This window comes from Bombina bombina, chromosome 4 (genome assembly GCF_027579735.1).
Source record: "Bombina bombina isolate aBomBom1 chromosome 4, aBomBom1.pri, whole genome shotgun sequence".
NCBI lineage: Eukaryota > Metazoa > Chordata > Amphibia > Anura > Bombinatoridae > Bombina > Bombina bombina.
Window position 1 is genome coordinate 286,693,887 of NC_069502.1, and position 22,564 is coordinate 286,716,450.

Consider the following 22,564-nt stretch of genomic DNA (forward strand, 5'->3'; position numbering starts at 1 on the left):
TGTTTTGCAGGCATTGTTGTTTCATCTTCTGGCACCTTTTCACCTTGATGCTTCTTCCACTGTTCCTTGTTCCTCGGCTGAATGACTCTGGGATAGGGGAAGTGGGAGGAGTATTTAAGCCTTTGGCTGGTGGGTCTTTGCCTCCTCCTGGTGGCCAGGTTCTTATTTCCCATAAGTAATGAATGCGGCTGTGGACTCTTTCCAACAGAAGAAAAGGAAATTATCAGGTATGCATAATTTATGTTTTTGCCTTCTATTTCTTTGGAAGTCTCTGTAGTGGGCACTGTATTGGCTGTTGTTAGGGACCTGTAGGTTCTTTCTGTACTGTCCATTTGAAGGTATCAAGGATCTTTTACTTTTATTCAATGTATGTGAGTACCCACTCCAATGTGTAGTTGTTCTATCCCTGTTATTATCGGGGGGTGTCTCTCTAAATGTGAAGTGTGTATGTTGTGCTCCAGTGTTGTATCTTTCAGATTTTTGGCAAACATACGTACCCCCCCACCCCCCCCCCCCCCCCCCCCGTTTGTTCAGATGTACTTGATCATATAGGTGTGTACAGTTAATGCTGTGGTGTTGAGCCACCATTATGTTTGAGGTTTGAGCAGAAGCTTTTAGTTGCATATTGACATTTTGGCAATATCACTGTGTATGTCACTCCTTGGTAATAGGCTAGAAGGGATGATTTTTGTTATTGGGAATTTATTTCTTGTGATAGTTATTAGGTCTTCCATTGCATTAATATATTTCCCTGGATCTTGCAGTTCATTTGAGCCAGTGTGGATGATTATATATTTTGGGGAATTCAAATTTATTCCGATATGGGCCCTCAGAAAACCGCCACCAGGTTCTGTTGATGGGAAAGAGGAACTACTTAATGCAGTGTCTACAGCATTATTGCTTAAGAGAATATCTGTTTAGGTTACCTGTCTTGTCCCTCCCTAATTATCTGTGTCCTCTAGCTTGGGTATTGGTTCCCACTAGTAATTGATGATTCCGTGGACTCACCATATCTTAAGAAAGAAAACATAATTTATGCTTACCTGATAAATTTATTTATTTCCGTATATGGTGAGTCCAAGGCCCACCTTTTATTTTAAGACAGTTATTTTGAACTAAAACCTCAGGCACCTCTACACCTTTGTGTTATCTTCTTTTTCCATTTTCCCTTCGGCTGAATGACTGGAGGTTATGGGTAAGGAAAGTGACATATATAGCAGCTTTGCTGTGGTGCTCTTTGCCTCCTCCTGCTGGCCAGGAGTAATATTCCCACTAGTAATTGAATGACGTTGTGAACTCTTCATATCCGGAAAGAAACAAATTTATCAGGTAAGCATACATTTTGTTTTTTATTTTAATCCCTCCCTTTATTGTTACTCGTGTAACAGCTTGTGGACTCTCACCACCTATATGAAAGAAAACATAATTTATCTCTTACCTGATAAATTAATTTATTTCATGGTGGTGAGAGTCCACAAGGCCCCACACGTTATTTTTTGTTTAAAGCATATCTTTTTTTCCTGCGCCATATTTTTTGGCTTTTACTCATTCTTACCATCTCACCTCTTGGCTATACGCCAAACTGAGATATAAGTGAGGTAGGGAGGGGTTTGGGAAACTGTGCCTCCTCCTGGTATCCCATACATAACAGATTGTGGACTCTCGCCACCATGAAGAAATTAATTTATCAGGTAAGATATTGTTTTTAATATTCTTTTGTATTAAACATGCTCTTGCAAATGTAAGTTAACAATTTATTTAATAAAAATATATGATTGTGTATTTATGTTAATGTACCACATTTCTAAAAACATATTTCTGATTACTTTGTTATTGTTGTTTGTGTATAGATGCAGCCAAGAATAAAGAAAGGAAAGTCACCACAAGTGTAAGCAACAAAGTAGAAGCTTATCCTTCAGAAGTGTTGAGCAATTACCCTAAAAGGTACTTTATAGTATGATGTAATGTTTATTATTTTGTGAAAGAAATGCTTTGATACAGATATATCAACAAATACTCAACTGCTGTTGGAATTGACTTGGACATCTTTATGACAAATATGCATTGCTTACAAGAACTGTTTAAAGGGACAAAAAACATTTTTTCCCCATTACTGAAATAGAGCACACATTAAAAAACAAACAACTTTCAAATTTACTTATCTAATTTAAATTGTGCTCATGCTAGGTAGGCGACATGCATGTGTGTGGACCAGTATATATGGCATCAGTTTTGCAAAAAAACTTTTTTGTAAGAAAGGCTTGTCAGTCAGTATTCTGAAGGGTCAGATTTCTGCACTGTCTATTCTCTTGCACAAACGTCTGGCAGATTTGCCAGATGTTCAAGCTTTTGTTCAGGCCCTGGTCAGAATCAGGCCTGTGTTTAAGCCTTTTGCTCCTCCTTGGAGCCTTAATCTCGTTCTTAAAGTTTTGCAACAGACTCCGTTTGAGCCGATGCATGTCGTTGATATAAAATTGTTGTCTTGGAAGGTTTTGTTTCTTCTTTCTATTTCCTCCGCTTGCAGATTTCTGAGCTTTCTGCTCTGTACCTTATTTTTCATGCAGATAAGGCGGTCCTTCGTACTGAGGCCTCGCTTCCATTGAGTCGTAATTCAGTTTGCGTGCACTCGCAAACCGTTAAATATGCTGTCGAAAGCAATATCGTTTATCGACTGTTTCCAATGGCGCGTTATACCTCAATATCCGAAAAAATCTTTGCGTCCCATAGAAAGTAATAGAAGCCGTTAATCGATAAATTATACCAGGTTTCCAATGAAAGCGCAAACCGTTAATATACTGTCCGAGGCAGTCGATACACTGAGAAATATTACACCCAGCTCAACTAGGTGTAAAAGAGGAAAATTGTGCTTTTTGAGACCTATTTTCTATTGAAATTATTAAACTTACAAATAATTAAAGTGTTTTAATGTAGAAATAAATTGTTATAAGTAATATTTATTGTTGTCTCATGTATAGAAATAGTTGAACTTATATTCTAATAGAAATATCAGTATATTTTTTAAATATAATAATATATGCAAGAACATATCTACGGAATGCAAACTAGACCTATGCCTAGGGCAGCAATACATATTACTTATATTTATGAAGTGGCAAGTATAATTATATTAAAAAAATAGTATTTGATTATTAAAAATATGGATAAATGTATCTTTATTTTTCTTGAGAGGTGATCACCGGTAAGGAGCACGGACGTTAAACGTAAATTCTATAGCGTAAGGTCGGGTTACCTTAGCAACTAATTGATTTTCAAGAAATCCGACATCAGATGGAAGCGTTAACACAACGTTAACTTACAGCTACACGAAAAGAGCGACTGCACGCTATCCGCAAAATATTTCAATGGAAACCTAGTACTAAAATGGAGCCGTAAATTACTTTTAGCTGTCGGCCGCTTCGGTAGCTTACGGCTCCATTTTTAACGACTCAATGGAAGCGAGGCCAAAGTTGGGTTTTCTCCCAAAGGTTGTGTCGGATTGAAACATTGATAAGGAAATTGTGGTTCCTTCTTTTTGTCCTAATCCTTCTTCCCATAAGGAACGTCTTTTTGCATAACCTGGATGTTGTGCGTGCTCTTAAATTTTACCTTAAAGCAACTAAGGATTTTTGGCAATCTTCTGCCCTGTTTGTTGCTTTTTCTGGAAAGCGTAAAGGTCAGAAGGCCACTTCTACTACCCTTTCCCTCTTGTTAAGAAGTGTTATACATTTAGCTTATGAGACAGCTGGACAGCAGCCTCCTGAGAGAATTATGGCTCATTCTACTAGGGCTGTCTTCTCTTCCCGAGCTTTCAAAAATGAAGCTTCTGTAGAGCAGATTTGCAAGTCCGCAACATGGTCCTCTTTGCATACTTTTTCAAAATTCTACATATTTGATACTTTTGCCTCGCCTGAGGCCACTTTAGGAGAAAGGTTCTTCAAGCGGTGGTGCCTTCTGTTTAGGTCCGCCTGCCTTGTTCTCCCTCCCTTTTCTTCTACATGATACGACGAGTCCACGGATTTTATCCTTACTTGTGGGATATTATCTTCCTGCTAACAGGAAGTGGCAAAGAGCACCACAGCAGAGCTGTATATATAGCTCCTCCCTTCCCCTCCACCCACAGTCATTCTCTTTGCCTGTGTATACTAGGAAGAGGTAAAGTGAGGTGTTAGTTTTAGTTTCTTCAATCAAGAAGTTTTTTATTTTTAAATGGTACCGGTGAGTACTATTTCCCTCAGGGGGATATGGAAGAAGATTTCTGCCCTGAGGTTGATGATCTTAGCAGCTGTAACTAAGATCCATGTTGGTTCCCACAAGACTTCTGAAGGTAATACAAGAGACATCTTCAGTGTGGAGAACGGTTTCATGCTACAAGCAGCATTGAGGTATGTGCAGCCCTTTATTTCTGAAGAAACTTGGTATATCAGAACTGGTTGACATTTATTTCCCTGCAAGGGAAGGGGTAAGCAGTAGACCTGTAAAAGAAGGGTATTACTGCGTAACCTATGATTAATTTATTGTATATGACATGCTGGGCAGTCATTATAATGGTTAACCGCATTATAAAAGAGACACTGGGAGAGGCAATTTGCTTAACGTTTTTTAATGTTTATAAACAGTTGGGCCACGTTTTAGTTGTACTTAGGTTTTTTTTAGATCCACATGGCTTTTACTTTAAACCGCTTCACCATGCGGTTGTTCAGGCCTATATGATCATCGGACATGATGGGCGGGGCCTAATTTCGCACGCTCAGACGCGCACTTTACTCTGGCTAAGAAGGCAGCAGGCATTAGCTCCGGTTGAGCCCACACTGGTGTTCTGTTAACTGGATCGTTGCAGAGTCATTTTGCAGCACCCTGGGGGCAGGTAGGCACCACAGCAGAGCTGTGGCGAGGATTCAGGGGCTATTTTTGTGTGTATAAATACCTTTTAGACGTTAATTTCTCCCCTTACTCTTGGGGTGCAATAATTTTTGGAGCTATTGGCTAGGTATAGTTAAATTTTATGGCTAAATTAACGTTTTGAAGCAGTTTTGGAAAATTTGTGCGCTTTTTTATTTCTTAAAGGCGCAGTACATGCTTTTCAAAAAAAATTTTAATCAATAAATAAAGTGTTTAACGACTGTTGTGGTTATTACTAGTCTGTTCAACATGTCTGACATTGAGGAATCTCATTGCTCTATGTGTTTAGAAGCCATTGTGGAACCCCCTCTTACATTGTGTACCTCTTGTACTGAAAGGGCCTTACATTGTAAAAAGCATATTTTAGGTCAAGAAAGTGTGCCTAAGGATGATTCTCAATCTGAAGAGAACCAGGATATGCCATCCAATTCTCCCCAAGTGTCACAAACTTTAACACCCACACAAGCGACGCCAAGTACCTCTAGTGCGTCTAATTCTTTTAGTCTGCAGGAGATGGCTGCAGTTATGTCAACTACCCTTACAGAGGTATTATCTAAATTACCAGTGTTACAGGGTAAACAAAGTAGGTCAGGTATTAATGTGAATACTGAATCCTCTGATGCTTTATTGGCTATTTCCGATGTACCCTCACAGTGTTCTGAGTTGGGGGTCAGGGAATTGCTGTCCGAGGGAGTACTTTCAGACTCAGGAAATGTGTTACCTCAAACAGATTCGGACGTGATGTCCTTTAAATTTAAGCTTGAACACCTCCGCCTGTTACTTTGGGAGGTTTTAGTGACTCTGGATGATTGTGAACCTATTGTGATACCACCAGAGAAATTGTGTAAGATGGATAAATATCTAGAGGTGCCTACTTACACTGACGTTTTTCCGGTTCCTAAAAGAATTTCGGAAATTGTAAAAAAGGAATGGGATAGACCAGGTATTCCGTTCTCTCTCCCTCCTAATTTTAAGAAAATGTTTCCCATATCAGACACCATTCGGGACTCGTGGCAAACGGTCCCTAAGGTGGAGGGAGCTATATCTACCCTGGCTCAGCGTACAACTATACCTATTGAGGACAGTTGTGCTTTCAAAGACCCTATGGATAAAAAGTTAGAGGGTCTTCTAAAGAAATTATTTATTCATCAGGGTTTCCTTTTACAACCTACGGCTTGCATTGTTCCAGTAACTACTGCAGCAGCTTTTTGGTTTGATGCTCTAGAAGAATCTCTAAAGGTTGAGACTCCATTAGATGACATCTTGGATAGAATTAAGGCTCTCAAGCTAGCTAATTCCTGTATTACTGATGCCACTTTTCAAATTGCTAAATTAGCTGCGAAAAAAAGAAGCCTCCTGAATTATGGCTCATTCTACTAGGGCTGTGGCTTCCACATGGGCCTTTAAAAACGATGCATCTGTTGAACAGATTTGTAAGGCTGCGACTTGGTCTTCCCTTCATACTTTTTCCAAATTTTACAAATTTGATACTTTTGCTTCTTCTGAGGCTGTTTTTGGGAGAAAAGTTCTTCAAGCAGTGGTGCCTTCCGTTTAGGTCTCTGTCTTGTCCCTCCCGTTTCATCCGTGTCCTGTAGCTTTTGTATTGTATCCCACATCCGTGGACTCGTATCATGTAGAAGAAAAGTAAATTTATGCTTACCTGATAAATTAATTTCTTCTACGATACGACGAGTCCACGGCCATTCCTGTCATTTTTAAGACAGATTATATTTTGTTTTATTTTTACAACTTCAGTCACCTCTGCACCTTTTAGCTTTTCCTTTCTCTTCCTAAAACCTTTGGTCGAATGACTGGGGGTGGAGGGGAAGGGAGGAGCTATATATACAGCTCTGCTGTGGTGCTCTTTGCCACTTCCTGTTAGCAGGAGGATAATATCCCACAAGTAAGGATGAAATCCGTGGACTCGTCGTATCGTAGAAGAAATTAATTTATCAGGTAAGCATAAATTTACTTTTTATTCTGTGTCCTCTAGCTTGGGTATTGGTTCCCACTAGTAATTAGAATGAAGTTGTGGACTCTCCATACCATAAGAAAGTAAACAAAATTGGTGCTTACCTGATAAATTTCTTTCTTTCCGGACATGGAGAGTCCACAACCCCGCCCTCTTTTTTTATTTTAATTCGGCAGTTTTTTTTTTTAAGTAAACCTCAGGCACATCAATATCCTTGTGTTTCTTCTTTTTCCGTTTTCCTTCGACTGAATGACTGGGGATTATGGGTAAGGGAAGTTACACTTAACAGCTTTGCCTGGGTGCTCTTTCCCTCCTCCTGATGGCCAGGAGTTGAATATCCAACTAGTAATTGGAATGAAGTCGTAGACTCTCCATGCCAAGAAAGAAAGAAATTTATCAGGTAAGCATAAATTCTGTTATGGTGGGCTTTCCAAATCCATGTTAAAAGTGGAAGTGCAGACACAGCTGTAATCCACACAGTCATTAGTTGCACACTCTAGTAAGCAATTTATAACTGTCCCTAATTGGCCTTAGCAGAGAAAGAAACCTAAGTTACAACCACTGCTTTATGGACATTAGAATGTTGCCCTTATTTTTTCAATATTTAAAAAACTGTCACTTTAAAACAAAATACATGTATATATCATTCTCTAATACATCATTCTATCAATGATTTATTTTGTGTTTAATGTCCCTATGGCTTTCTTGGAATCAGGAATATTTTTTTCCAGACATCTTGCAACCCATTCTGCTAGTTCAGTTCCAACTTCTTGGGCCTTTTAAAATGAGGTTTCTGCTGTGCATATGAGGTTCCTGCTGTGTGTATAGCACAGAAGCAAATCTGTCTTCTTTACTCACTTTCACAAAGTTTTCCCATTTTGAAGTTTTTCATCTATTATGAGAATGCTTTTGGTAGGAAAGTCCTACGGTCTTGTTGCTTGCCTTAATTCCCCACCCCACCCATTTACTTGTTGGCCAGGAGTAATGGCTTGTGTCAAATTCCTCACGTAAACCATTCAAAGCTTGTTTGATTAAATGGCAAAAGTTGATCCAAAGTTATCCAAATAACTTATACCTACAATTTTTATTGGTGTTCTCTGAGACATGGGAAACGGGAAAAGCCCCATAAAGAGGGAGGGAAGAGAGGAAAAAAAGAGGAGAGTAGAAAAGGAAGAGGCATAGTGATGAGGGCAGAGGGAGAGGGGGGGGGAAAGAAAGGGAAAGGAATAGAGACTTTGTATGTCAGATATTTTGTTGTTGTTGTTTGTTTGTTTTATTTTGGGTTGTGCTCTATAAGTAATCCAACAATGTTACAGTTGTGCTCATAAGTTTAGAGACAAAAGGAGAGAGGAAAACGATGGCACTACATGTGTTGTTTCCTAAGTTCAATGCAAATAACCTGTCAGATAATGGAATATATCTCACTATATAATGGTATGATATAGGACTGGTGCTGTACACAAAAGAAGAAATAGGAGACACAAGGGCCAGTGAACCACTGGTAAAGTGTGTACCTGGGTAGCACTCAACAACACTATGAATAGGTGAATAATACAAATAGTGGAAGAGAAGTTATTATTATTCTTCTCCGGATGAAGGGGTTAAAACATAATTTTTAATATCAAAAACAATAAAAAGAAACTATTATGAACATAAAAACACAGTATGGGCATATCCTGTGCAGCCCAATCATGGGGTAGCTGAATCTCCTGGAGTGGAAATGTATACATTGGTAATAGTGAAATTAGGAAAGCCAGTATCTTAATGTCTTGTAAGTGGAGTTTCTAGCCTTACAAAGTTATCTTGCCAGGACAGGGCAGGGTGTGCCCCGATATTGTGATAAAATTAACCAATTTTGATCACATAATATATAGGAGATCACATATAATAATAAACAATCAGATCCAAGGGTATATCAGAATTGGAACTGGGCTCCTAAGGGCAGTTGTACAAAATCATATATGTAGGGTGGGGTACTCAATGGCAAAATAAAGAGCATACCAAGCTGGTGTAGTAAGTAGATATAAACATAGTAGCAAAATGCACAACTGATACTATAGGTAAATTACTAATGGTCTCTATTTCCCACACTGTCTTCCTGTAATAATGACAGTTATCTGGAGATATAATGCTAATAGTAATGACCCGAGGTACAAACTGACATTGATATTATACATGGAGAGCCTCAATGGCATTTCGTCACAACAAAGTGTTTATATTAATATCAAATGTAGATATGAAATGTATGACTATTGTATCGATACGTAATCTTGCCACATAGCCTGGGGTACAGGGAGTTAGGCTAGTGGGACTAGCCCACTAGTACTGTAATAAACTCCAAGAGGAGGTGGCTAAATAGTATGCTGGTCTAGTATGTAAAGCAGAACACAACACATTAGTATTCCCTAATGTACGGCGACACCAATTGTCAGCCAACAAAATATTATAATAGTAAATGGGCTTGTTCGGCTAACCATAACTTTCTCGCAAATATTCTAGATCAATAGTATCCACAACCAGGGGTTAAACATTAAAGACTACAGTGACAAAATTTGTCTGCCATGAAAGTATATAGTGATAGCAAATGGGTTTGTACAGCCAAACATAACTGGCTCGCAAATATTCTAGGTGACCTTTTGATAAAGCCGTAGAGCGAAACATGTCAGGGGGAGTAGGGATGTAGCAGTCTCTCTCATATTCTCTTTTTTAACTTGCAGTCGTGGTTTATTCTGTGCACGCAGTTTAATTTTATCGTAGCTGTAATTTGTACTGGCAGCCTTTATATTTAACTCCTGGTTGTGGAAATTACTCGCCTAGAATATTTGTGAACCAGTTATCTTTGGCTGTACAAACCCATTTGCTATCACTATATACTTTCATGTTTTTTTTTGACTGCTCTTTAAATGTAGCGTTTATGGTTGTGGCCAAAAAGCTTAATTTTGGTCTCATCACTCCAAACGACTTTGTGCCAGAAGGTTTGAGGCTTGTCTCTGTGCTGTTTGGCGTATTGTAGCGGGATACTTTGTGGCATTTGTGTAGTAATGGCTTTCTTCTGGAGACTTGACCATGCAGCCCATCTTTCTTCAAGTGCCTCCTTATTGTGCATCTTGAAACAGCCCCACCACATGTTTTTAGAGAGTCCTATATTTCACCTGAAGTTATTTGTGGGTTTTCTTTCCATCTCAAACAATTTTCCTGGCAGCTGTGGCTGAAATTTTAGTTGGTCTACCTGACAGTGGTTTGGTTTCAATGCCTTGGAGTCTAAATTGGTCCCAAAAATGCTTTAGGGCCCTCATTTTGAACATATGCATAGTCTGTATCTTCAACTCTGACCTGGAAGGCTCTGTTTATGCTAGCCATTTCTTCGGCTTGCTGTGTATGTTTCTGTCTTGAAAGACTCCTTTGCTAATTTTTTCATTAGGATGAGATGTTTCTCAGAGTCAACTATTCTTTCCTTCTGAAGGTGGTTTCTAAAGACACTATCCATCAGATGTTTGTGTTACTTTCTTTGTATTCAGCTCCTAAGAATTTTTAGTCAAACTTAAACTTGCATGGTTAAGATAGACAATGGATATGTATTAAGGGGGCACTTCAAACCCACTCTTTTGGTCCTCTGGAATTCGAACTTGATCTCAAAAGACCAAACCACAAAAGTAAAATCAACGCATTGCTTTTTACTAAGTGGAAAGTTTGTTTGTTGTATTGTCTAAACATGGTTCAGATCGAGCATGTAATTTTAAGACACATTTAAAATTATTATTTTTTTTTAAAAATTACTTTGTTCTCTTAGTATATGTTTTTTGTGTGTTTTTGGGGTATTAATGTTCATTCAATAAGATTAGAGGCTTCTTCTTGGTCCTTCTGGAATCATTCTTCTGTTAATGGCAGTAACTTATTCTTTACACACTTTTGCTAAGTTTTACCATTTCAACTGTTATGTGGAAAGTGCTAAGGAGGAAGAGGAAAGTGCTAAGGGCCCCCATGGCTGACTAGTCATAGTTCCTGTTTTAACCTTTTCATTACTCTGTGTTGTGGACTTCACTGCTTGGGTATTAGATATCACGTGTAAGTTCCATCATTTGACAGAAAACATTTTTTTTTGCTTACATGATAAATATATTTCTTGATGGTATGAGTCCAAAACCCCACCTATTTCTTGATGGTATGAGTCCACAACCCCACCTATTTTTTGATAGTATGAGTCCACAACCCCACCTATTTTTTGATGGTATGAGTCCACAACCCCGCCTATTTCTTATTACCATGACAACTTCTGTTTTGCACTTTATTTGCTCCACTTGGGTCCTTTCCTATTTTCTAACTTTCCTACTCTGCTTGGCTATATGTATAACTAAGGAATGATGGGAGGTAGGTTAGAGTAAAGCATAAACCTCTGCAAAGTAATGGTGTTTTGCCTGAGTATATCTCATATGTGATGATTCATAGACTCACCATCATGAAAGATAATCATCAACAGAAAGAAAAAAAAATTCCCCTCACTGGGTTCTAAATATTCAACTGGCATCTAAGTTTTATATAAAATTTGTATAAAATGTATATAAAATTGTCAACCCTTGCTATACACATATAAAAACTAATGTCCCTTTAAAAATTTTATTTGGCTATTGTGCTTAATTTCACCAAGCAACACGATATGCAAAATGAGACATGACAGAGAGATTATCATGTCTTCACTGACTATTTTTTTCTACCCCAGGCAACAAGCCAGAAAAGTAAAATATACCTGCAGCAGTGATTCTGAAGAAACTGAGGAGTGTCTTCCACGAAAAGTGAAAGGTAAGTGAAAACTAGAAACAAAATGCATCACAGAGAGTCTGGGTAACTCCCAAGTCTTTATTTGTTAGATTCTAGTTTATAATGTAGCTGTATAGGGTTATTGGTACTACTAAATGTAATGAACTATTGGCAGTATTAAATAGTTTCTTATTTATAAATATCGCCTTACGATGGCTGTTTTATTTTTGAACAACATTTTTAAAAAGTGGCATTAAACACAATTTCTATCATGCATATTTACTATTTCAATGAACATTAAACACAAAATAAATGCTAGATATGTTGTAGCCAAAGAATATGTGCTTTGTATTTGTTTAAATTGTATTAGTTTAAATATTGATGATAGAAGTTTAGCATTTTATTCTTCATAAACTAATGAGTGAGGTCATGTTGTACCATCTTTAACAATCTTTTTTTCCAATACATTTTTAGTATATTTAGCTGCATGATAGATATTTAATTTTAGTGCCATGTCCTATTAATGACATTAATTAATGTTATGGGTTGTGATCATTAAATGCTATACATTTTTTCATATCTCATAAATGATGTTAACAAAACAAATCTAAATATGTGTTGTTACTGCTGTTCAGACTAAAGATACATTTGTAAAGTTTCTTGTTCTTGAACAATAAAAATATGATGAAAGTAAAAACTGCTGTTGTTTAGTTTCTGCAGCCCCGTCATGCAATCTCATGGAGGATTCTCAGTTTGCTTTTGCCCTATCTGGGTTACCTACTGAAACAAAGAAAAAGTCTAAGAAAAAAGGTATCAGCTTACTTATACCCTTTGTTCAAAAACACTTATAGGACTGACTTCCTTTAATGTGCCTAGTAAAAAAACAAAAAAGATTGCTATAAGGTTAATAGTGGTCTAAGGGGCAACAGCTGGGAGAAAAATGTGGACTATTTTTGAAAGATACTACATTATCAGTTTATTCAGAGTTTAAACACAAGCCTATGTACTGACTGGATGCTCAAATATTATGAGAGATGTATTATATTTCTTTCATGTTTTGCTTTTGGTACATGCAGCACATTATTATTATTATCAGATATTTGTAGAGCGCCAACAGATTCCGCAGCGCTGATTTACAGGCAATATAGCATAAGGCTTTTGCAGAGAACCTTTTCCTTCTTTTATTTTTTAACCTCATAATTAAGGAATGCTCCCAGTCTTGGCAGTAAAGTCACAATGGTCTGTAAAAAATAAAACTCACAGGCCTCACTGAGCTTTGAAACTTCAGTATTCGAAAAGAAAAGGGGTCATACCATTGTGCTATGGAAATAATGTCCCTGATGACCCGTTCATCATTGAAAAGTGTACTTAGAGGTGTTTGTGAGCTCTATTGTAACCATAATTGGCATTAAATAAATAATATTTCCATCTAAAGGGGAGGAGAGTCCACGGCTTCATTCATTAATAGTGGGAATTAAGAACCTGGCCACCAGGAGGAGGTAAAGACACCCCAACCAAAGACTTAAATACCTCCCCCACTCCCCTCATCCCCCAGTCATTCTTTGCCTTTCGTCACAGGAGGTGGCAGAGAGGAGCCGGAATATTGGAGGTCTCTTATGAGGGGTTCTACCCTTCGCTATGGGACAGGAGTTTAAGTAGCCCTTTAAGCTCCTCAACTTAAGGGCCTGGGTGAACATTAGAGTCCGCAGATGCAGGGGTAGCTTCCCTTTGCGACACCATCCCGACTCGTCATTGACGAGTTTTGCAGATTGCTTCTCTCAAGTCCATGTCAAGAGCACAGCTACTACTTGTCACACTTGAAGGGCCGTGTTACTGTTCCACGGCGTAGATTCTGGTAAGATCGTTTCATTTTCACATATTGATAACACAGAAGCAGGACACAGTGTGGCGCCTTTATCTTTATAGAATCAAGGGGTAATATTCCTATGAGGGGATTATTGGGGGGGGGGGTTATGTACATGATAAGTTTATTATGTGATGGCTGCGTTATGTGCAGGGACGCGGCTCTGGCATTTTGTGGAACTGACAGGTTCTCTTCCGGGAGTTTTGTGCTGCCTTTTTTGGTGCGTTTTCTCATCGGCAGGTGCGGTCCTGCATAGTTATCCTTGTGACCGGATGGTGTTTCTTCACTTCCGGTCTGATCTGCGACGGAGGAGGAGAAGCGGTTTCTGAGTCCGGTTCATAGGAGGTGATGAGTGCCCCGGCCATTGGTGGTTATAAAAGTGCCTGTTCTAGTCTTTTTTCTAAAAAGCTATGGATGATTCTGACATGTTAGAGGGTACTCCCTCTTTAGCAAAATCTGTGTTTATTGTGAGGTTTTGGTAGACCAGGCTGCGCAACTGTGTTCCACATGCCTTGAGAAGGCTACGACTTCCAAATGTAAGAGAATGTCTAGCACTACTGAGCCGTCCACCTCTGAGGGGTCTCCATCCCATGAGGTGCGTTCCCCATTCGCGTCCCCTATACCACATGCAGCGCTCCAGGGTCCGACTGTTACCTCTTCGGGGGAGATTGCTTGGCCGCCGGATTTTGCGGACCAGCTTAAAACGGCAGTCGCTAAGGTGATCTATGCTTTGCAGCGTTCTGCTAAGCGCAAGCGTAGAGCTTTTCATAGCGGCCCGACCCAGGAGTTGTCTGTCGGACGCCCCAGGGGGTGGTACAATGACGAGTCGGAAGAGGCCCTTTTCGGGGTCGGAGTCCGCATCATCTAAACCTCCAGCAGCAGGGAAACCTGGTTTTCGGTTTAAAATGGAGAACTTGCGTTTTTTGTTAAAGCAAATGCTTGCTACCCTAGAGGTTCCGGAACCCAAACTACCAGAGGAGCACTCCATTCCTAAGTTGGATAAGGTTTATAAGGACAGGGTGGTTCCCCAGATCTTCCGGTTTCTGTCAAGATGGCGAACATTATTAAGATTGAGTGGGAGCGATTAGGTTTTTCCTTTTCCCCTTCTCAATTTAAGAAGCTTTTCCCCGTCCAGGAGGCCCAGCTAGAGTTGTTGGGGACCATTCCCAAGGTGGATGGAGCCATCTCCACGTTCGCTAAACGCACAACCATTCCTTTAGAGGATAGTTCTTCGTTCAAGGAACCTTTGGATAAGAAGTTGGAAACCATGTTGCGAATAATGTTTAAACACACGGGATTTGTTTTTCAACCGGCAACGGCAGCAGCCGCAGCTGCGTCATATTGGTGCAATGCATTATTTGATATGATTGAGGGTGAACCCTCTTTCGAAGAGGTGCAGGAAAAGATTAAGGCCCTAAAGGTGGCCAATTCTTTCATTTGTGACGCTAATATGCAGATTATCTGACTGAATGCCAAGGTGTCCGGTTTTTCGGTTCTAGCACGCAGAGCTCTGTGGCTAAAATCTTGGTCGGCGGACATGACTTCTTAGACTATTGTCTTTGCCTTTCAAGGGCAAGGTCCTGTTCGGTCCGAGTCTGGACGCTATCATTTCCACGGTTACGGGAGGCAAGGGTGCCTTCCTTCCCCACGATAAGAAGGGTGAAGCCTAAGAGTGCTAATTTTCATCCCTTTCACGGGGATAAGGCGCAACGCGCTCAGCCCACCATGAAAGTGGACCAATCCAAACCAACCAAAGTGGACTGGGGGATGAGGGGAGTGGGGGAGGTATTTAATCCTTTAGCTGGGGTGTCTTTGCCTCCTCCTGTGGCCAGGTTCTTAATTCCCACTAGTAATGAATGAAGCCGTGGACTCTCCTCCCCTCGATGGAAATAAAATTATCTGGTAAGCATAATTTATGTTTTATTGACTTTTAAAAATAATAATAAACCCAACATTTATTGAAATGATTTATATATTTAATATTGAAATTAGTTTCAAATTAAATATCTGCTGAAGCCAACCTCACCAGCTTTTTTGAAACATTTTTTTTCTTTGCATAGTAAACTATTATTTAAATTATTGTCATTTATATTATGTTGCTACATACAGTTGTTTGCAATCCAAGAAACATAATGCAAGCAGCTTTCACGCTTTTTTATACAAAAGAATATATTTCCTTCTTAATACAAGGAGAGTCCACAACATCATTCCTTACTGTTGGGAAATACTGATCCTGGCCACCAGAAGGAAGCAAAGACACCCCAGCCAAAAGCTTAAATACCTCTTCCACTTCCCCCATCCCCCAGTCATTCTTTGCCTTTCGTCACAGGAGGATGGCAGAGAAGTGTCAGAAGATTTCGGAGTAGTTCCTTAGGAGGGGTATCTGCCCTTCGATATGGGACTGTAGTTTTAAGTCGTCTTGTCAGCCTCTCAGTGAGAGCATTGACAAAAGTTAGAGTCTGGAGATGCAGGGAGAGTCTTTCTGCGAAACCATCCAGACTGCCTGCTAACAGCTCCTAAGCAATCAGTGTTGACGAGTTTCACTGCCTGCTTGTTTTTCTCACTCAAGTCCATGTCAGGAGCAATGCTACAAGACTGTCACACTTGAGAGGCTGTGTTTCTGTTCCACAGCATGGATTCTGGTAAGATCATTTCAATTGTTACATACGTTGAAAACGTTAGAAGACAGGGTCACAGTGTGGCTCCTTTTATCTTAAAGGGACACTGAACCTAATTTTTTTATTTTGTGAATCAGATAGAGCATGACATTTTAAGCAACTTTCTTATTTACTCCTATTAAATTTTCTTCATTCTCTTGGTATCTTTATTTGAAATGTGGTGTTCTTGCTGATTGGTGGATAAATTCATCCATCAATAAAAAAAAAGTGCTGTCCAGAGTCCTGAAAAAAAAAAAAAAGGTTAGATGCATTCTTTTTCAAATAAAGATAGCAAGAGAACGAAGACAAATTGATAATACGAGTAAATTAGAAAGTTGCTTAAAATTGCATGCTCTATCTGAATCACGAAAGAAACAATTTGTGTTCAGTGTCCCTTTAATAGAATCATGGGTTAATATCTCCTGAGAGGGATTATTGAACAGTAGCGTTTAATCAAATGTGAAGCTTTGATTTTATGCTGCTTTATGTGTGAGAATTTATTGGGCTCATAGGCTGTTTGTTATATGGCTGTAACGCAACGGTTTTTACTTTCACTTTGAGTGCTGCTCAGCTTGTAGCTTGGCGCACTTTTTCTTATAGCAGGGGCAGTCCTGCCTTGCGCACCATGTGACTAGGAGTGGTCTAGCTTTTATTTCCCCTTTCCTGACCGAGCTGGCTGTCAGAGAAGATGCTATTTCTCTGTATTGTCTGGGTCTAGGAGGTGGTGAGTGCCCTAGCCATTGGGAGTATAAAGGTGCCGTTTTTGAGAAATAAAAATCGTTTATTTTCTGGGTCCTACTGTCATTAGCTTAAGCTATGGAGGATTCTGAGATACTAGGCCTTTTACCATCAGATTTTACAGCGCAGTTAAAAACAGCGGTGTCTGAGGACCTCAGTGCTTTACTTCGACCCTGCTAAACGCAAGTGGAAGGTTTAACATAGCTCTCCTGCCCAGGGGTCATCATGTAATTTATTGGATTTGTCTGCTTTGTCTCAGTTATCTGAGAATGAGTCGTACTCTGAGGCTTCAGAGGGTGAACTTTCTGGGATGGAGTCTGCTGCCTCTAACCCTCCTGCTGCGGAGGAACCAGCCTTTAGATTTACGATTGAACACATGTTTTCTTCTAAAGGAAGTTCTGTCTACATTAGAGGTTATAGAGGCCAAGCTGCCTGATGAAGTTTTGATTCCTAAGTTAGACAGAGTTTATGAGGACAGGGTAGTGCCTTTGACTTTTCCTCTGCCTGTAAAGATGGCGAACATTATTAAGAGCGAATGGGACTGAATTGGATCTTCCTTTTCCCCTTCGTTTTCATTTAAAAAATGATTGGAGTTGTGTTCCATCCCTAAGGTGGATGGCGCTATCTCCACGCTTGCCAAACATACTACTATCCCACTTGAGGATAGCTCGTCATTCAGAGAGCCAATGGATAAGAAGATGGAAACTCTTCTAAGAAAGATGTTTCAAAATACGAGATACTTGTTTTAACCGTCAGCGGCCATTGCCGCAGTTGCTGGATCCGCTACCTACTGGTATTGATTGAGGTGGAGGGTCACCTCGACGTTATCCAGGAAAGAATTAAAGCCTTGGAAATTGCTAATTATTTTATCTGTGATGCAAACATGCAGATTATTCACCTAAATGCTAAGGTTTCTGTTTTTTCGGTTCAGGCCCGTCAGGCACTCTGGCTGAAGTCCTGGTCTGCGGATATGACTTCTAAATCCAGACTTATTTCCCTTCCCTTTAAAGGAAATATTTTATTTGGTCCAGGCTTGGACTCCATTATCTCCACGGTTACTGGGGGCAAGAGTGCCTTCCTACTGCAAGATAAAAATAATATGACTAACTGACAAAGTTCTAATTTTCATTCTGATAAATCCCAACAACATCAGCCCTCCGCTAAGCCTGAGCAAACCAAGAGTACTTGGGGGCCGGCTCAGTCCTGGAATAAATCTAAGCAGAGCAAGAACCCTGCCGAGACTAAATCGGCATGAAGAGGGGCCCCCCGATCTGGCGCTGGATCGTGTAGGGGCAGACTGTCACTCTTTTCAGAAGCTTGGTTCAGGGACGTGCATGATCCATGGGTCCTGGAAGTCATAGCTCAGGGATAGAAGATAGGTTTCAAGTCTCCAAGAGCAGATTTCTCCTCTCAAGCCTGTCTTCCAGACCAGAAAAGAGGGAAGCCTTTCTGGGGTGCGTGTGGGATCTGTCCTGCTTAGGGGTCATTGTCCCGGTAGCTATCGCAGAAAGAGGTTTGGGATACTATTCAAACCTTTTCATGGTCCCAAAGAAGCAGGGAACTTTCCGCACGATTCTGGACCTAAAGTGCTTAAACAAATTTCGAAACATCTCGTTCAAGATGGAGACGATAAGGTCCATCCTTTCATTAGGTTAGGAAGGACAGTTCATGACCACTTTAGATCTGAAGGATGCTTACCTTCACGTTCCAATCCACAAGGATCACTTCCAGTTTCTATGGTTTGCGTTCCTGGACCAGCACTTCCAGTTCATTGCAATTCCGTTTGGTCTAGCTAATAATCAAAGAATTTTGACGAAGGTTCTTGGGGCTCTTCTAGCCGTTGCCAGAACCCTGGGTATAGCAGTAGCTCCCTACTTGGACAATATTCTGGTACAAGCACCATCTTTTCGTCTGGTGGAGGACCATTCGGAATCTCTTCTCTCTCTCCTTTGATCTCAGACAATATAACCTTGGTGGCTTACATCAACCATCAGGGGGGAACGAGAAGTTCCCTAGCAATGAGGGAGGTATCTGGAATTCTGGAGTGGGCGGAGGCCCACAGCTGTTCGCTGTCAGCGATCCACATTCTGGGTGTGGACAACTGGGAAGCAGATTTTCTCAGCAGACAATCCTTTCATCCGGGGGAATGGTCTCTCCATCCCGAAGTGTTTGCGGAGATATGCAACAAGTGGGAGACACCGGAGATAGATGGCGCCTCGTCTTAATACCAAGCTACCCAGATATGGGTCGAGGTCCAGGGATCCTCAGGCGGAGCTAATGGATGGATTAGCAGTGCCTCGGAGGTTCAGTCTAATTTACCTTTTCCCGCCGTTACCACTTTGTCCTCGTGTAGTAGCCCACATCAAGCAGGAGCAGGCATCAGTTATACTGATTGCTCCTTCGTGGCCGCAAAGGATGTGGTTCACTTATCTGGTGAGGATGTCATCATTTCCTCTGTGGAAGTTACATGGTCGCAGGGATCTGCTGGAACAAGGTCCTTTTGTTTATCAAAATCTAGATTCTCTGAGGCTGACTGCGTGAAGATTGAATGCTTAGTCCTAGCCAAGAGAGGTTTTTCTGAGAGAGTGATTGATACTCTCATTCAAGCTCGTAAGCCGGTTACTTGTCGCATCTATCATAGGGTGTGGAGAACCTACTTATTCTGGCGTGAAGAGCGCGGATTCTCTTGGCATAAAGTTAAGGTTGCCAGAATTCTATCGTTTCTCCAGGATGGACTGGGGAAGGGTCTTTCTGCCAGTTCCTGAGGGGACAGATTTCAGCCCTATCTGTTTTACTGCACTAGAGGCTCTCGGAGCTTCCCGATGTACAGTCCTTTGTTAGAGCTCTGATTAGGATCAGACCTGTGTTTAGATCTAAGGCTCCTCCTTGGAGTCTAAATCTTGTTCTTAAGGTTTTGCAACGGGCTGCGTTTGAGCATATGCATGAGATTGACATTAAATTGTTTTCGTGGAAGGTTCTTTTTCTACTGGCTATTGCTTCTGCGCTCAGACTATCTGAGATTGCCGCCTTGCAATGTGAGCCTCCTTATATGGTGTTTCATTCAGATAAGGCTGTCCTACGTACTTAGGTTTTCTTTCTAAGGTCATGTCAGACCGCAACATCAATCAAGAGATTGTGGTTCCTTCATTGTGTCCAAATCCTTCTTCTGCGAAGGATCGTTTGCTTCATAATTTGGACGTGGTTCGCACCTTGAAGTTCTACCTTCAGGCTACTAAGGATTTTAGACAAACTTTGTCCTTGTTTGTTGTCTATTCCGGGAAGCGTAAGGGACAGAAGGTCTCTGCGACTTCCTTATCTTTTTGGTTAAGGAGTGTTATCCGCTTTGCTTATGAGACAGCGGGACATAGACCTCCTCAGAGGATTACGGCTCATTCTACTAGAACAGTGGCTTCCTCTTGGGCTTTTAAGAACGAGGCCTCTATGGATCAGATTTATAAGGCGGCTCCCTGGTGGGTGGTCCTTACATACTCTTTCTAAATTTTACAAGTTTGATGTTTTTGCTTTCGCTGAAGCAGCTTTCGGGACAAAGGTTTTGCAGGCTGAGGTGCCCTCAGATTAGAGTCCGCCTCTCTTTTTGTCCCTCCCGTTATCATTCATTGTCCTCTAGAGCTTGAGTATAAGTTTCCCAACAGTAAGGAATGATGCCGTGGACTCTCCTTATATTAAGAAGGAAAACATAAATTATGCTTCCCAGATAATTTCATTTCTTTCTGTATAAGGAGAGTCCACGGCCCGCGCCCGTGTTCTCCGATGGGCGTCCATCTAAATTATATTTTTCTTCTGACACCATTTATACCCTGATATTTCTCCTACTGTTCCTTGTTCCCTCGGCAGAATGACTGGGGGAAGTGGGAGAGGTATTTAAGCCTTTGACTGCGGTTTCTTTGTCTCCTCCTGGTGGTTAGGTTTAGTATTTCCCAACAGTAAGGAATGATGCCGTGGACTCTTCTTATACATAAGGAAATTAAAAGATCTGGTAAGCATAATTCAGGTTTTTATGTTTTTATTTTCACTGCCCTAAAATGTTCTCTTCTTGGAAAAAGGGGTATCTCCTGTTTAAAACAAGGCATCACAGAAATGCAATTTTTATTTTATATATATGTGTATGTATATATGTATATATATATATATATATATATATATCTTTATTTAAATGTATACTTTTACCTATCTTGATATCCAAGAAGAGTATGAAAGAAATAATAAATATAAACTGAATGTGATGAGTATTAAACTACATGATCTATGTTCATGAAACATTTTAAAACGGAATACTTGACAATATTGACAGTAAGTCCTAACAAGCTAGTCTTGCTTTAGAAATTGAACTCCATGAAAATATCTGCAAGAAACCCATTTTTTGTTATTTTCTTTTTTTTTTTCATAGCTTAGAATATTTTCAGCTGTCCATCACAAATTATGGTCACAGGGAAATATTCAGGTCGCCAACTTTAAAAGTTTACTCGTCCACAAGGAATTTTAGCTGCATTTAGAGACTGCGCTAATAGTAATTTTTCTGATCCATACTTTTTCTTTAGTAATTAAACAATATGTCCTTGTAGGGATTCTAGTGATTAAAGAACAGAAATCTAAAAAGGAGCTACTAGAGCATGTAATTTGTAATTAAATAATAAAATAGATCAACTTTTTTATATTTTTGTTTCAGCAATAGAACAGGTTACATTTTTTGTAATTAATACATTTTTTAACCACAAGGGGTCATCCTTCCATGTAAAAACTCATACTTTGAGGGCCAGATAACAAGCAACATGCTAAATAACCTCTGTTCTTCACATAGAAGAAAATTTTATTTTTATTTTAAAATGTATAGATATGTTTTATATTTTAAAAGAAAATGTTATATATATATATATATATATATATATATATATATATATATAAAAACTATATCTGAATATATATTCCTATAAATATAGATATATATTTTACAAAAAATAATCACACATCTAAATATATATATATATATATATATATATATATATATATATATATATGTGATTATTTTTGTAAAATATATATTTCTCCAACATAGGTGTGTCCGGTCCACGGCGTCATCCTTACTTGTGGGATATTCTCTTCCCCAACAGGAAATGGCAAAGAGCCCAGCAAAGCTGGTCACATGATCCCTCCTAGGCTCCGCCTACCCCAGTCATTCTCTTTGCCGTTGTACAGGCAACATCTCCACGGAGATGGCTTAGAGTTTTTTAGTGTTTAACTGTAGTTTTTATTATTCAATCAAGAGTTTGTTATTTTAAAATAGTGCTGGTATGTACTATTTACTCAGAAACAGAGAAGAGATGAAGATTTCTGTTTGTATGAGGAAAATGATTTTAGCAACCGTTACTAAAATCCATGGCTGTTCCACACAGGACTGTTGAGAGGAATTAACTTCAGTTGGGGGAACAGTGAGCAGTCTCTTGCTGCTTGAGGTATGACACATTCTAACAAGACGAAGTAATGCTGGAAGCTGTCATTTTCCCTATGGGATCCGGTAAGCCATGTTTATTACGATAGTAAATAAGGGCTTCACAAGGGCTTATTAAGACTGTAGACTTTTTCTGGGCTAAATCGATTCATTATTAACACATATTTAGCCTTGAGGAATCATTTAATCTGGGTATTTTGATAAGATTATAT

At 39.7% G+C, this 22,564-nt stretch overlaps 1 protein-coding gene across 3 annotated transcripts in view; it reads left to right on the forward strand.

Moving 5' to 3' along the window:
• Positions 1–22,564, forward strand: part of HLTF (helicase like transcription factor) — a 502,174-nt gene that overhangs the window by 206,401 nt on the left and 273,209 nt on the right. For all 3 annotated transcript variants that reach the window (XM_053709998.1, XM_053709997.1, XM_053709996.1), the window contains exons 10-12: positions 1,851–1,944; positions 11,589–11,668; positions 12,338–12,436. In XM_053709998.1, coding sequence (XP_053565973.1) covers positions 1,851–1,944; positions 11,589–11,668; positions 12,338–12,436 — 273 coding nt within the window. The remainder of the gene's footprint in view (positions 1–1,850; positions 1,945–11,588; positions 11,669–12,337; positions 12,437–22,564) is intronic.